At 33.6% G+C, this 14,617-nt stretch overlaps 1 protein-coding gene across 3 annotated transcripts in view; it reads left to right on the top strand.

Annotated features, from left to right (window-relative positions):
- Positions 1–14,617, top strand: part of CSMD3 (CUB and Sushi multiple domains 3) — a 1,145,609-nt gene that overhangs the window by 275,232 nt on the left and 855,760 nt on the right. For all 3 annotated transcript variants that reach the window (XM_040625739.1, XM_040625738.1, XM_008689272.2), the window contains exon 4: positions 1,080–1,274. In XM_040625739.1, coding sequence (XP_040481673.1) covers positions 1,080–1,274 — 195 coding nt within the window. The remainder of the gene's footprint in view (positions 1–1,079; positions 1,275–14,617) is intronic.

Genomic DNA, 14,617 nt, shown 5'->3' with positions numbered 1-14,617 from the left:
TCTGAAATGAATATTATTTTATTATTATTTTTTATTTATTTATTTTTTAAAGATTTTATTTATTTATGTGACAGACAGCCAGCGAGAGAGGGAACACAAGCAGGGGGAGTGGGAGAGGAAGAAGCAGACGCTCAGCGGAGGAGCCCGATGTGGGACTCGATCCTGGAACGCCAGGATTACGCCCTGAGCTGAAGGCAGCTGCCTAACGACTGCGCTACCCAGGCGCCCCTATTTTATTTTTTATTTTTATTTTTTATAATAATGTTTTTTATTATATTATGTTAGTCACCATACAGTACATCCCTGGTTTTCGATGTAAAGTTCAATGATTCATTAGTTGCGTATAACACCCAGTGCACCATGCAATACGTGCCCTCCTTACTACCCATCACCAGCATCTCTTATATTTGTATACTTGCATGATTTTTGTATTAACTAATAAAATAAGGTGATACATACAATATCCTAACATATTGATCTGTTTAAAACTTCACAACTGTATGCACTTCTTATTGTTATATTTTCAGGTTAAACAAATTGGGAATTCTAGCCCAGTCTCTCCAACTTCAAAAATATTTCCATTTCAGTACTGCACTGTGTTTTTCTTATTTAAGTGGAAAAAAAATGTTTCCGCCCAAAATGTATACATATGTTTTCAGAGAAATGCTTTAGAGTTAAGCAGATACATCATAGTAATGAGAGCATATTAATGAAACTTGATTTGCTTATTACAATGTTAGTAGAATGTAACTTTGAAGAAGTCATGTAAATGGTGTTATTAATCTTAGCTTTATTATCTGTAAAATGAGTAATGATGATTTTTAAAATTGCTAGAAAGATTAATATAAAATGTTTAAATTTTTCTAATACAAAGAATGAGACCTAATAGCTTTTTGGTAAAATTTAGTTCCTTTTCCATACTTCTGTGTTATATGTGTTGAGATGGAAGCCATTTCCTTTTATTATGACACTTTCTGAAAGGAAAAGAGACATCTGTATCTACATATACTTTTTAAAATCTAAAACATCAAAATATGTATTAAAATAACTGTAAATTCTCCTTTTCTCCCCCTTTATAGAATTGCAGAGTAGCTCTTGTGGAAACCCAGGAGTCCCACCCAAAGGTGTATTATATGGTACACGGTTTGATGTTGGGGACAAGATCCGCTACAGCTGTGTAACTGGATATATTCTTGATGGCCACCCTCAACTCACCTGTATAGCCAATTCAGTGAATACAGCCTCATGGGATTTTCCTGTTCCCATCTGCAGAGGTAAAGAAAAAATATTTATTTTTATGCTGATTGACTATTTGTTTGACACAATGAAAACATTTTAAAAGTGAGAGTTGCAATCTGACAGTGTATTTGCAAAATGTGTTTGGCACTTGGGGTTCAAAATTTGAAGCTTAAGAGAAATACGTATGTGTATATGTATACTACATAAGTTTAGAAAAAATGCTTGTCAAAATAAGACATTACTTGTGAAATGAAACAGTTCAATATATCTCTATATACATATTTATGCATTGTACATAAATGTATTTTTGTATTTATATTAGAAAAACATGAAGTTTATGATGTTTATAAATTTAATTGTCAAAGTCATAATTTTGTTTACATTTTGAAGTATTGATTGAATCTGTGAATCTTTTAAAGATATCTGGTGGAAGAGTTAGCTTGGGAATTTGTGAAAGAAGAATGCTATATAGTTCATTTAATTGATACTGATAAAAATTATTTGTATTATGGGGAAAACAGTAATACTCTAATGTGGACAAAGTTTCAAAGTACAGTGCCTGAAAGATAGAACATGTTCAATGGAAGCTGAATTCATGGTTGCATTTTGCCCACGGAAATTTCAGAGACCTTTATCGTTTTCTGTGTGCTTACTTTTCTAACAGAGAGAGATAAATGAGTTGTATCTCTTTTATCTTTCGGCATTTGCTTCCTGTATGAATGGGAGGTAGGAATATCCAAGTGCTGATCTCAGTTACTTTGTAGCTTCCTCTCTGACATGTGGCTGCAAGTACACGCGGGAAAGGCCCCTGAAAATCAGACATAGCTAATTATCTCTGCTTTGACAACGACCATAGGAGTGACTTCTGGCAAATCATATCAACTCTTTCAGATTCATTTATCTCACTTAACCAGTGAGAGAGAAAAGAACAACAACAACAACTATTCCATTTGTTGTGAAGATTAAGGAAGAAAACCTATACCTGCCGCGCATTGGCCTTCTTTCAGTGTTAGCTAGCTACCTTTGCTGCTACTGCGGTTTCTACTCTTACTGCTGCCTTGACTGCTGCTATTTCTGACTACTGTTAGCTACCATTTATTTGAACACTTAGAACACCATTTGGATGCTATAGTGTACTAAGAAATTTATAAGTATAGTCACTTTTAAATTTTCATTACAAAACTGAAGTGCAAAAATTTTGGAATAACTGCTGAAGTTTACTCAGTAAATGTCAAGAACTATAAAGAGTCAGATTTTACTCTACTTGCAAGTTAAATTTCTCTGCCACAGTTTCTTGGGTGATGAAGACCCCAGTCTTTTGGGTCAGAAATAGAGGAGAATTTATTATTCACAGAAGTGTCAGCAGCCGGAGTATTAACATTTGTGGCAGTTCTCTAAGCCCTGATTTTCATAGAATGATATGAAGAGTATGAGGTTCCTGCACACATCATAGGTTAGGTATTATAGGAGAAAAACCATGAGCTTAGGGAAATGGAATCCTTTGTAAATGAGCGTGTCTGCCCTTTGCTCTGGAGGGCATCCCTATCTCTATCCCCTCAAGCTTATAGGCAAACTTGTCCTTTACTCTGGTGGAAGACACTGTCCTCTGAAACTATTTGTTGTACAAACATCTTTGAAAAGATAGTTTAGTAAGAAGAGCAGAAGGGCAGTTGGAATCTCTGCTTACAAGATGTGAAGAAATGTTAGAGTCCATGGAGAAATTTCTCTCAGTTTGGGGTGTGGTGGGGATGCTAGATTTGAACCCATTCTGTTTGTTGCAGAGCCTAAGCTGTGTTACCCTTTTGACACTTCACCAAAATTTGCATTTCTCTTCAGAAGTATTTTATTATAAGAAAAGAAATGGAGTTTTACATTTGAAACAGTCAAAAGACTGTAATCATTCTTTAAAAGCATAAAATTTCTGAAATCAAAAGGACTTATTAAGGTTCATAAAACCAAGAAGCATTTTAAAGAGATTTCAGTGGAGCACTACCAGTACTACCTGAATATTATTCCTGTTGTTGGGCTCCTTCTTCATCTCACTTCAGATAAGAACCTGTGGAACCAGGAAGATCTGAGTCTAAATATTAGATGTGCCCCTAATGACTAGAGCCTTTGAGCAAAAAGTATATTAATTTTGGAAACTATTTTTAGCTCTAATAGGATGAAGAGATGGAAATACTAACATCAGTACTGTTAGAGTTTAATCTGATAGCATATGTAAAGTACCAGATACCTACTAAACTATTATTTATGCTAGCTTTGTCTACCCAATTTTCCTTCGCGCTTTTTACCCATCTCCTCCCTAAAGAAAAGAATTACAGTCAACAAAAAGTGGGTGGATAATATCCATTATCTTATATCCAAGTCTGACCCTAAAACCAAACTTCTGTCTTGTTATTACAGTTTTGTTTTCCCAGAGTATGTACTCTATTTCTCCCCCCTGAATTTCTTCAGGCTTATTTGATTTAACTTCCATTTTAACCTCTATGATTTTTATCTGTCAAAAAAAAAAAATGATATCCACTATTTTTGGAAATTCTGCCTGCTCAACTTCAATATGCTAAGCTTACCTTTTCTTCTCTTTAACAGTGATACCAGTGAATAAATTTACTCATTCACTCATCTATTTATTAGGGCTATATCTTGTATAAAGCATTATTTTGTGTACTGAAAATCCAAAGATGATTAAGAAACAGGTCTTGCCTTTAAGAAGGCAGTTCTAGTGGGTCTGATCATTATGTAATCAGATAATTACAATGATGTGTGATAAGTACTTCAATATCAGTATCTGTAGAGTGTGTTAGACACCTTGATAAGGACGAGCTTAATTTCTCTCAGTTGAGTTGAAGAAAGTTCAGGTAGGGACAACACTTTAAGAGAAAATTTCACAAAGGACTGGCTAAAAATAAAAACTATATAGAGCAAGAACATTTTCAGTGAGGCAATAATTTTCCTTTCTAGCCCTAAGAGTAGTTCTGGTGTGTTACTAATATTCACTGGCTAAAGGTAGAGTCTATGAAGTCAGACTTCATAGAGCACATGATCTAATTTTCTAAGGAAAAATTTATTTCCCATTAAGCACTTTTTTTAAACTTAAAGAATAGGGGAATAGAGTATTTGGATTTTGTGTGGTTGTCAAAAAGAAAAGATAGATTATTTAGACCATGGCATCCCTCCTCTGCTCTTTGCCACTTGATAGCATACTGATTCTTTAATTTATAACTTTGCAGGGGGCTGATAACCCTGTAATGATCTGTTTATTGCTTTCCCTATAGTTTACATAGTGTCTCTCCTTGATGAAACCCTTGCTTTTAGAGAATTCTTTTGATGCTTCCTAACAATGATAGTTTAATTAAGAAAAACGAATGCCACGTCAACCTAGAGGGTATGGTGCAAAGGTTTTTGTGTTTGTTCACAAGCAGGATGTATTTTATCAACACTATCTGCTAGTATTTGAAAAAGACAACCAACTGCCTGGTGCTAGGCAGTATTCTAGAAAAAGTGAAAGTGAACTCCTATGTTGTAGGTCTGGATTGGAAATGCCTGGGCCACGTGCCTTTTCTGTACTCCCTCCTTTGATAGACATTTCTATGACATTTATTCCCAGTGAGTTGCGACGTGGCCCCAGAGTCCTTCTCAACTCAGTGCTCCCAACATTCCTTACTAATTAAGAGCAGTTGGCAGACAAGGTGAAATGGATATGCTATTCCTAAATTAAATGTTCTAAAATTCATAATGATATTCTATATTCAGAATGACATTTTGATATATACACCCCAGGGCAAACTAATAAAACTGTTTATAAAAGTTATACATGAACCTAAACGTTGGTCTGCAAAAAGTCAAATCATTTGATGGAAGAATTAACCTATTAAGATTTAAGTCATCAATCATAGAATATTTAAGGTTGTATTAGGATGAATTCTAGATTAATTAAAGAAAATTTTAAAAGGCGTTATATTTTAAAAAGGTGTTCTATTTTCTTGTTTGAGTATATTTATAGCCCAAAGTAAAGATCTTAGAATCCATAGGGGTTTCAGGGAAAGCAATGATCAATGAAGGGATATGATGTTGTCAAATGCTGACAAAGTTTATTTTGATCTGACAGATGAGATCCTTTTGGGGGAAGGCTTCTTCTTTGTTAGTGATGTAGATGTCATATAGTCAATTGGTGCCATGTGACCTCAACCAAATATTCTACAGGACAGATAAGCAAAAGGGCTGATGAGGGAACTGTCTCTTCTGACAAAGCAAAAGAAATTGCCATTAGCTACATCAGCAATGAGGAATGAGAAGTATCTTCAAAGTTTTATTCTTGGGAATAAGAATGCCTTCCATGACAATGTGGTAAAGAAAACAGTTTATGGAAAGAAGAGCAGCAGCTTGTTTTGTCAGAATATAACTTTATTCTTCTACTTGAAACCTTCATCAATAATTCTGGATAAAATGTGTTACCCAAACATGGAATTAGGAAGAACAATTAGAGGTAATGGAGAAGGGGATAGAGGAGGGAAGGTTTAGTCAGATGTTTCTACATGCGAATTATACTGAAGCCTTCCACAGAAATAGTGATTTCAGATCAAGGTTAAAAGTAAAACAAACAGCCAAAACCAAACAAACAAAAAACAAAGCCCCAAACATCTACTGCTAGAGAGTGTTGACAAGAAGTAATGCTTGTAAAGGATATATTGTAAGGCTAGTGGAACCGGATGTTTAATGTGTTTATATGTTCCCTTGCTCAGTATTAGAAAACAGAAAATGCCATTTATTCTGTGTATTTGCCCTGATTACACACTTGTGCATGTGTAAATGCTGAGACATGATATTCAGAAATATGCTATGTTAATAATAGGTCTGGTTATTGATAAAACCTAAGTACAAAAATAATTAAATATGAAAACTGGAAAATAATTTATAGAGTTGAGAACAAAATACATAAATAACTTAGTTCATGCTTCTATTCATTTCTATATAGTGCTTAAACATAATACTGAGCTACAAATTGAAAAATGAAAATATTTTCTAATATGAGATTTTCTGTGCTAGATCAAAACAGAGTCCAGTATTTTTTTTAATTCCCTATAACATTACTTTTTAAGATTTTTTTTCTTTTGAAGCTAAAATCTTGAATCCTCCTTTTTAACATTTGAAAACCTAGTAAATTGCCTTCTTTTTTCTTGAATCCATTCCCAAAGGAGAGAATGTTTTATAGTAACTCCCTGAGTCATAGAAAGAGTAGTGTTAGTGATAAATTGTTCTATGCAAAAGAAAAAAAGAAATTAAATTCACTGTTGAATATCAAAATGTCATGGGCCACACCATGCATTAAGTATTCTTTTTGAAATTGGGGCTTTTATGGTTTAATTTAGTCGATTTCCAAAGATGTTATTGTATTGTATTTCATGATGGATTGATTGATTTAGAGAGCACAAGCACATGAGCAATGGGGGTGGAGGGGCAGAGGGAGGAGGAGAGAGAGAATCTTAAGCAGGTTCCATGCCCAGTGCAGAGCCTGAGGCGGGGCTGCATCTCATGATGCTGAAGTCATGACCTAAGGAGAATCAAGAGTCAGTTGCTTAACTGATTGAGCCACCAGTTGCCCCCTCCAAAGATGTTATTTTAAAATATTATCTCAGAAAATATTTTAGCAGACCTAGTTTCTCCACCACACTTGCCATTATTATCGGAGCAACATTATTTGGGCACCACATCTTGCTTTCATTAGCCCCGTCATTTCACCTAAAGGGGTCTGGTCCCTTTTTGTGAACTGCTATATTTGACAGTCATGAGGAAAATATTTTTAGTATGCCTTTTAATAAACAAGGAAGTTATGCATGTATTACATGGTAATGGGCTTATACAGTTACCTCAAAGACTGTCAAGCCACAAGGAAAGACTTGCAAGTGTCCAGGTCACTTGCTACTTCATCTCTCCCTGGAAAATGTATGCTTTTCCATCAGCTGATCAGGCCAGCACTCAGTCGCCCTCTCATGTACTCTAATCTTGTCCTGAAAAGTCCATTTGTGTGATAAAATGCTGAAAATGTCCTGATTAAAATACTAGTATGATGGAGCAAAGGACACGCGATTTATCTTTGAGGGCATAAGATCTGCGAGCTGATTTGCCGTCCTGCTATGTACTACCTGAGTGTGTTGTTTCTTATGTCAGAAACTGAAAATATTTTTACCTATCTTAGGAACCTGTGAATGTTAGAGATTAGCTTAAACGAGGTATATTTAAAAATATTTGTGTAATGTCTAGCACATAGAAGTTACTAAAAACTTGCAAGTTGTTTCAAATACTAAAAGAAAGTAATTTAAAAATATTATAGACATAATAGCTATCACTTGTGTTATATGTATTCAGTATATTTAAAAATACCTGTTGACAGTTAAACATGTACCTACAGCTCTGATATAATGGAGAATGCTTTTCAAGATAACAGTAAAAATTTCTGTGAAGGGTGGATTCTGGACTAATATAATAAAAGCCTTGCTTGCTTTACATCTCTGCTACTGAGAAGGTATAGAAACTTTATCTAGTTATTTAGTTTTTTCAGATCTTAGTTTTCCCATAATAGGGGAAGTCCTCACTACTTTATAGTATTATGATGAGGATCATATTAGGGAATGTATATAACATGCCTAATCTGTAATAATCAATAAGTAGCAATTTCCTTATTTCTATCATCATCAAAACAGGTATTTGAAAACCAATAACATTAGAGAATGGACATGTCTTGGACCATATAGGCAGTGGAATTAATTTTTACCAGAGTTGCAGTGGTTAAGGGGAATTTTAAGCCCCACATTAACCTAGAAAATTAGGTTGGGATCAGCAAGTAATATACATCAGTGGTGAAAATGTTTCTCAAGGGCAACAGCATTTCTGAGGCATTCATTTCTAGAAGTTCTCACACTTGATGTATATTCAATAACCTGATATATATTAAGAAGTCATTTTTCACAGGCCACAATGCTAAGTGCAGTGATGGATGAAACAGCCCAGGCCTCGTGAAACTCATAATCTATTGGATATGGGATCTTTTATTTGGAAGATGATCTATTTGGTGACCTGGAAAAGATAGAACGGCATTCTTGTGTAAGCTATAGGTGCTGGCCTTCCAAGTGTTTCTGATATTTAGAGAAGAAAATCAGGATCTTGTATTCGGTAAGAATGTAATTGTCCTGTTCCCTGCTACTGCAACTAACAGTGAGCTATTACTTTAACATTCAACTCACATATTATTTTCCCCATATGGTATTAGCATGTTGTGTCTTTCTCCATTCAGGAAGCTATAACCCCCCCCCCTTTCACCCTCTATAAGATAATTCAAACATTTTTGTGGCTTTACTCAGTTGTCCAAGTTTTTTGTTTCTTCATCTGCCATTCTTATTATAAACAAATTCATGTTCTTTGCCAACAAAGAGACAGTCATTAGAACTGTATTTTTTTGTATTAGAGGTTATGATAATATATTGTTAATTTGCAGTAGTTTGGTTCTTTTTCTTTAATGGAATGATTTCCATTTCTTTCTCTTTCTGTACAATTCTTACAAAAATGCCAACAATGTGTATTTTGACAATCAAAGGAAAAAGTGAATTTCCTTTTTATGTGACTGAGTCTTCAGATGTTTATGCCTGTTTGGTAGAATTTTGAGCCATACACTTCCTTGGAAGTTTTGTTTACTTGGAGTTTTTGTCGACTTGTTTTGACAAACAACAATTTAAAATATTCTAAGTGAAAGATCTAAATTATTTGAGGAAAGTGTATATTTTTGAAGAAGCTACGTCAAATAGTTCCATAATATTGCGCCCAAAATAAAAACAGAATTTTAAAAGCATTAAGCAGTACTCATTTCCAACACTTATCTACATTTCAAAACATGTAGAAAGATAGAAAATTATATTATCTTGGTGTCTGCAAAGCATTCACATGATTATATGGGCTCATAACTTAAAGAAAAAATGATGGAGTGTGCTTAGCCAAAAATATGTTGACAGCTTCAGAATTTCCTGTGGTGAAATAGACTGTTCCGTGCATAAGAACCTATAATGTCATACTAGGATTTAAGCTCAGTGAACCACAGTGATGGCCATTTGGCATTCTGTTACTCTAAGCTACCTCAAGTCAAAATTTAAGGCAAAATAATTTTGGATAAAGGAGGAAAGGGAATGGAAGCCAATCAAAGACATTGAATAATGCCATAGGACACATTTTAGTAGATGAGCTTTATATGAAAATTCCCTGTTTTTTGAGCTAAGAAAGCCCAGTAATAAGAGTTTTTATAAAGTTATTCTGGAAGGACACTTTACACATTTTTGGTCTTAAGCTCTATGCCCCCTGTTACAGTTTTATCAGTCACTCGCTTAGTAATTTATGTTTAGGGTGTGTCTGGTTGAGTCATTCAATGATGAAAGATCTTACATATAGTTACTAGCGGAGAACAAAATGAAATTCTGAAACTTGAATGTCTTCAAAAACTCTACTTTTTTGTTCTATTGTTTTAATGTGCTTGAATTCTAAAATCTTTCTATAGTCACTTTCCTTAGGCTTTTCCCAAATATAAATCTGACCCCACAGAGCAGAAATAATTTTATTTTTACTATAAAAGTCTTAAGTATGTAAAACTGGCATTGAGTATCTTAAATTTTTAGGGAGTCTTGAAAAAAAATAAGTGTTTTTCTATTATTTTTGTTCTCATATTTATGTCACTAATTCCTTGTGTCTTGACCAATGCAATTTTCTCTTATTTACTGATCCTTGTTTTTGGGGTTATCACAACATTCATACTAAGTTAAAATATTAAGATCATTTATTTAAACTTGTATTTAATTTTTAACTAATTAAAAAAACTAATGCAGCATTAAAAACATGATACATATAGCAAACAAATTAAATGCAAACAAGGATAGCTATGTTAAGAGAAAATTTCAGAGGAATGAGATGAAACCAGGAGCAAGGTTAATATACAAAGATCATGTTCTGTATTCTTACATATTTGTTAGAATCAGCATTAAGTTTGATTTTAATCCATCTGGGAACCTAAACAAATTGGGAAAACATGATTACTTCATAGTCCACAAAGTAAAAACAATTTGTGATGCAAAACCTAACTTTCAAAGTAGAGTAAGAAACTTCTTACGCAGTACATCATAAGGAAAGTATAATTTAATGATCCATGTCCTTTATGATATCTGTAAATTTGAACTCAGAGAAAGAACTTTCCAGGGTTGCATCACATTTTTTTCTGATATAAAATGAGGCTTTGCTATGGAAAAGATCAAGGACCGTATTCCTAGAATCAAAACACACATGCCTGACATCACTGCCCAATAAGAGTGATCTATAAATCTATCTAGATTTAGTTCTAACTGAATTTTTTTCTTATTTTTAAAATTTGAATCTCTTTGATACTTTATAAATTTGGAATTTGGCCACTGAGAACAGAGCCAAAAGGACAATGTTTCTGCATTAATATCTTAATTTTTAAAAAATTTTTTCTTTGAATAGGTGTTTATTTCCAGAATAATTTGGTTTTTGTATTTATACCTTTTACACAGAAAATTCAATATGATATAGCTTTTAGAGACTTCATGCTTAGTATTAATTTGTAAGTACTTATTTGTAAATACTGTTATCAGTTATTCCAGAATTTCTGAAAATGTATGATTGCAATCTCATAACCTTTTCTAGAATGACTCCTGGTGCTGAATTTTTGTATCTACAATTTAAAATGCTGAGAAACAAACTGAGGGCTTCAGAGGGGAGGGGGTGGGGGAATGGGATAGGCTGGTGATGGGTAGTAAGGAGGGCACGTATTGCATGGTGCACTGGGTGTTATACGCAACTGATGAATCATCGAACTTTACATCAGAAACCAGGGATGTACTGTATGGTGACTAATATAATATAATAAAGAACATTAAAAAATTATAAAAGGAAAAAAATAAAATGCTGATTCTAAACAATGGTAATGAGGTCATTGTTAATTTAATTGCATATTTAGAATATTATCACATTACAAAGTATCATGCCTCAATAAAAATACTGGGCATGTTATTGCTGTCCCTAAATTTCATTCAAACACCTAATTTGATGGTTGCAATGTTAATAATAAGACATGAAAATTATAGCAACATATTTTCATATTAAAGGTGAGATAACATCTTTGTATTTAAATTCACTTAACAAATGCCTATTGATTCACAGTGATAGAAAAAGGATACACAACGGTTACAAATTTTAGGGATCTTATAATGTCTAGGATGTATGCATAAATAACTACGTAGTATAGTATAGATAGCCCCTTATACCGCATCTCCCAAGAAAGGTACAAATAATATGTAGATGCAGTTGAGGATTTGTCTTGGTGAGAAATTAATCTTGATGGAGACTTGAAAAATAAGTGATAATATGATGATATATTGTATTATTTCCTTTTTATCTCCTAATAATTAATGAACACTTTCTTTGGGTCAGAGATAGTTTTGAAATCTGCCTGTAATAACCCATTTAATCTTCATACTTATGCTTTACAGAATGATTACTATCTGAATCTCCATTATATAGATAGGGAAACTAAAGCACAATGTGGTTAAGAAAATTTCTCAAGATTGCATAGCTAGTAAAAGGCAGAGCTAGGATTTGAATTCAAGCAACTTGGCTCAAATACCATTTTCTTAACCTCGGTACTATACTCTCTTCCCCACTGTCTTGATTATAAAACTTTTTCTTTCCACTTTTTCTTTAATTTTAGCCAATGTAATTGCTTAACACTTTTCATTAAATTAAGTCTAACTAACCACACAAACAAAAAGTCTTAATTTTATAACAATCTACTGTGTTAAGCTACTGCCTTATTCCTCTACTCATTTCAACTAAACATTTATTAATAATAGTCTTTCCTTGTTTCTTTGTTCTTTACCAAATACTTTTTTAAGCTTTCAAGCTGTTTCAATGGGTAAAAATAGAGAAAGCACTTTCCAGGGCTAGGGAGAAAATGTATTTAGTCATATATAATGTGCATAGTCATGTGCATGTTTGTAGGTACGGTGATGTAACACATCATTTGGGGAGACTAAAAATGAATTGACTTTGGCTAGTGGAGACAGATGTAGAGGGGAGGAGAGATTACAATTTCAACTGAAAACATTGGTCGAAATCATCTTTTGGAGTATTTTGAAGTCTAAAGAGCTTGAAACTTATCCTCTAGGCAGGTGTAAGCCATTAAGTATATTTGAAAGTGTGATGTCAAGCATTTTTTCTTTTTGACAAGATAGCAACTGCTGTTCATGTAAAATTACCCATCATAAGTGAGAGACCATTAGCTATGGGCAGAAGGTTTGTGTCCTCCATTTTGCACACACAAAAACATTTGCACGGAAGTGGAAGATAATTGAGAGAAGTTTCTATCTGACATTTGTCTTGTTTAGGATGCTGCAACAAAATACTACAGACTGGGTGGCTTATAAACAACATAAATTTATTTCTCACAGTTCTGGTAGCTGGGAAGTCTAAGATTAAGGCACTGGTATGTTTCCACATATGAATTTTTGGGAGACACATAGGTTCAGTCTATGCCACCATCTCAACAGTAATAACACAGCTAATATTTATTAATTCCTTATCATGTTCTAAGACTATATCTAGGCATTATAGTATATGGATTATCTCATTTTACCTTTACAAAAACATACTAATTGGTCATGAATATCTCATTTCAAGTATCCACTGAGGCATGTGGAGGTTAAAAAACTTGCCAAAGTTCACACTGATATAATGATTAAAGTCTAGTAAACTAGAACCATTTTCTGTAGCATCTTGGTAAGATTCTAGAACCTGTGTAACTTTCCAGTGACAGTTAATTGTTTCTATGCACAATACTCTGGTTATTGAAAGGAGGACTATCCTGATCACTTGTGAATGGTGAGTGAATCCACCTTCACTGACTTAGACAAATCAGGATTCATCCCCTGGGGCATCTGTAAATGCTTAGAGGATAGGCTAAAGTTTCCATTAGCAGCAACAACAACAAAAACATCGAATTGCTATTGATATCTAGCTTATTAACTAGTAAACATTTAGTTAGGTAGGGGGCATTTTATCAGAAAGGCCATCTTTAAATTTTTTTGGATATTATCTTTCCTTTCCCACAAGTTTTAGCATCTTCAGTATATGGTCTGTTTTAATTCAACATCTGTGGTCTGAACAGACCATATTATTTTTAAATCATATTGCAGATGTTTTATTTAAGGATAAAGGGTTTCTAGGTCAGCGACTAAAGGATATTATGTGGTATGTGGGGGTAGATTATTTCATGGGGACATTTATTTGATTTCTTTCCTTAGCAATCCCCAGTAATCTCAAAGGGAAAGTGTTCAGTTATATGGGAATAATTTGTTTTCCTGAATCCTTCTAAAGTTTAACTAAAGTTAATGTTATATTAACAAAGTGGATATTACAAGTTTTTGTATGCTATTGATACACACACAAGGTCCAGGGAAAGTTAGTTTCATTCAATGCGATGACATTCTTCCATCAACTATCAAAATTTAGAATTCTTCCTAAACTACTCATATAATCCATATATGGGGCAAGTGTTTAAGATGCAATTAAAGATGGTAAAGGAATAAAGAAAAAATAGGAAAGAGAAAATGTAAAAACACTTCAAATATTGCTATATGACTGAAAACCTTGTGTATTTTAGCTATTCATGTTTATTGGATTCAACATTAAAAAATATATCACCATCACTTGCAGTCTTCTAGCTGAATCAATGGAAATGATCTAAAATGCATCAATGAGCAATTTATTATTGAAGGATATGTTAAACAACCTTCCTGAGTCTTTTCTGGATGATCATAGAAAAAAATTGCGTACGATTATATCTCATGTTATTACAGATTTCTGTTTTTCAAGTTATTTCCCAGTAAAACTTGTTATCAAATAACATGGGTGAACAATTCAAAGTATGGGGTATTAAGGAGGGCATGTGTTGGGATGAGCACTGGGTGTTATATGCAACTAATGAATCATTGAACACTACAACAAAAACTTATGATGTACTATATGTTGGCTAACTGAACTTAATGTAAAAAAAATAAAGTATTTGCCTCTATAACTTTATTTTATTTTTTATTTATTTATTTATTTATTTTTTTATTAATAATGATTTTTTATTATATTATGTTAGTCACCATACAGTACATCCCCGGTTTTCGATGTAAGGCTCGATGATTCATTAGTTGTGTATAACACCCAGTGCACCATGCAATATGTGCCCTCCTTACTACCCATCACCGGTCTATCCCATTCCCCCACCCCCCTCCCCTCTGTAGCCCTCAGTTTGTTTCTCATAGTCCATAGTCTCTCA

This window comes from Ursus maritimus, unplaced genomic scaffold (genome assembly GCF_017311325.1).
Source record: "Ursus maritimus isolate PB19 unplaced genomic scaffold, ASM1731132v1 scaffold_9, whole genome shotgun sequence".
NCBI lineage: Eukaryota > Metazoa > Chordata > Mammalia > Carnivora > Ursidae > Ursus > Ursus maritimus.
The sequence above is the reverse complement of the archived record's forward strand: the minus strand, read 5'-3'. Positions and strand labels throughout refer to the sequence as shown.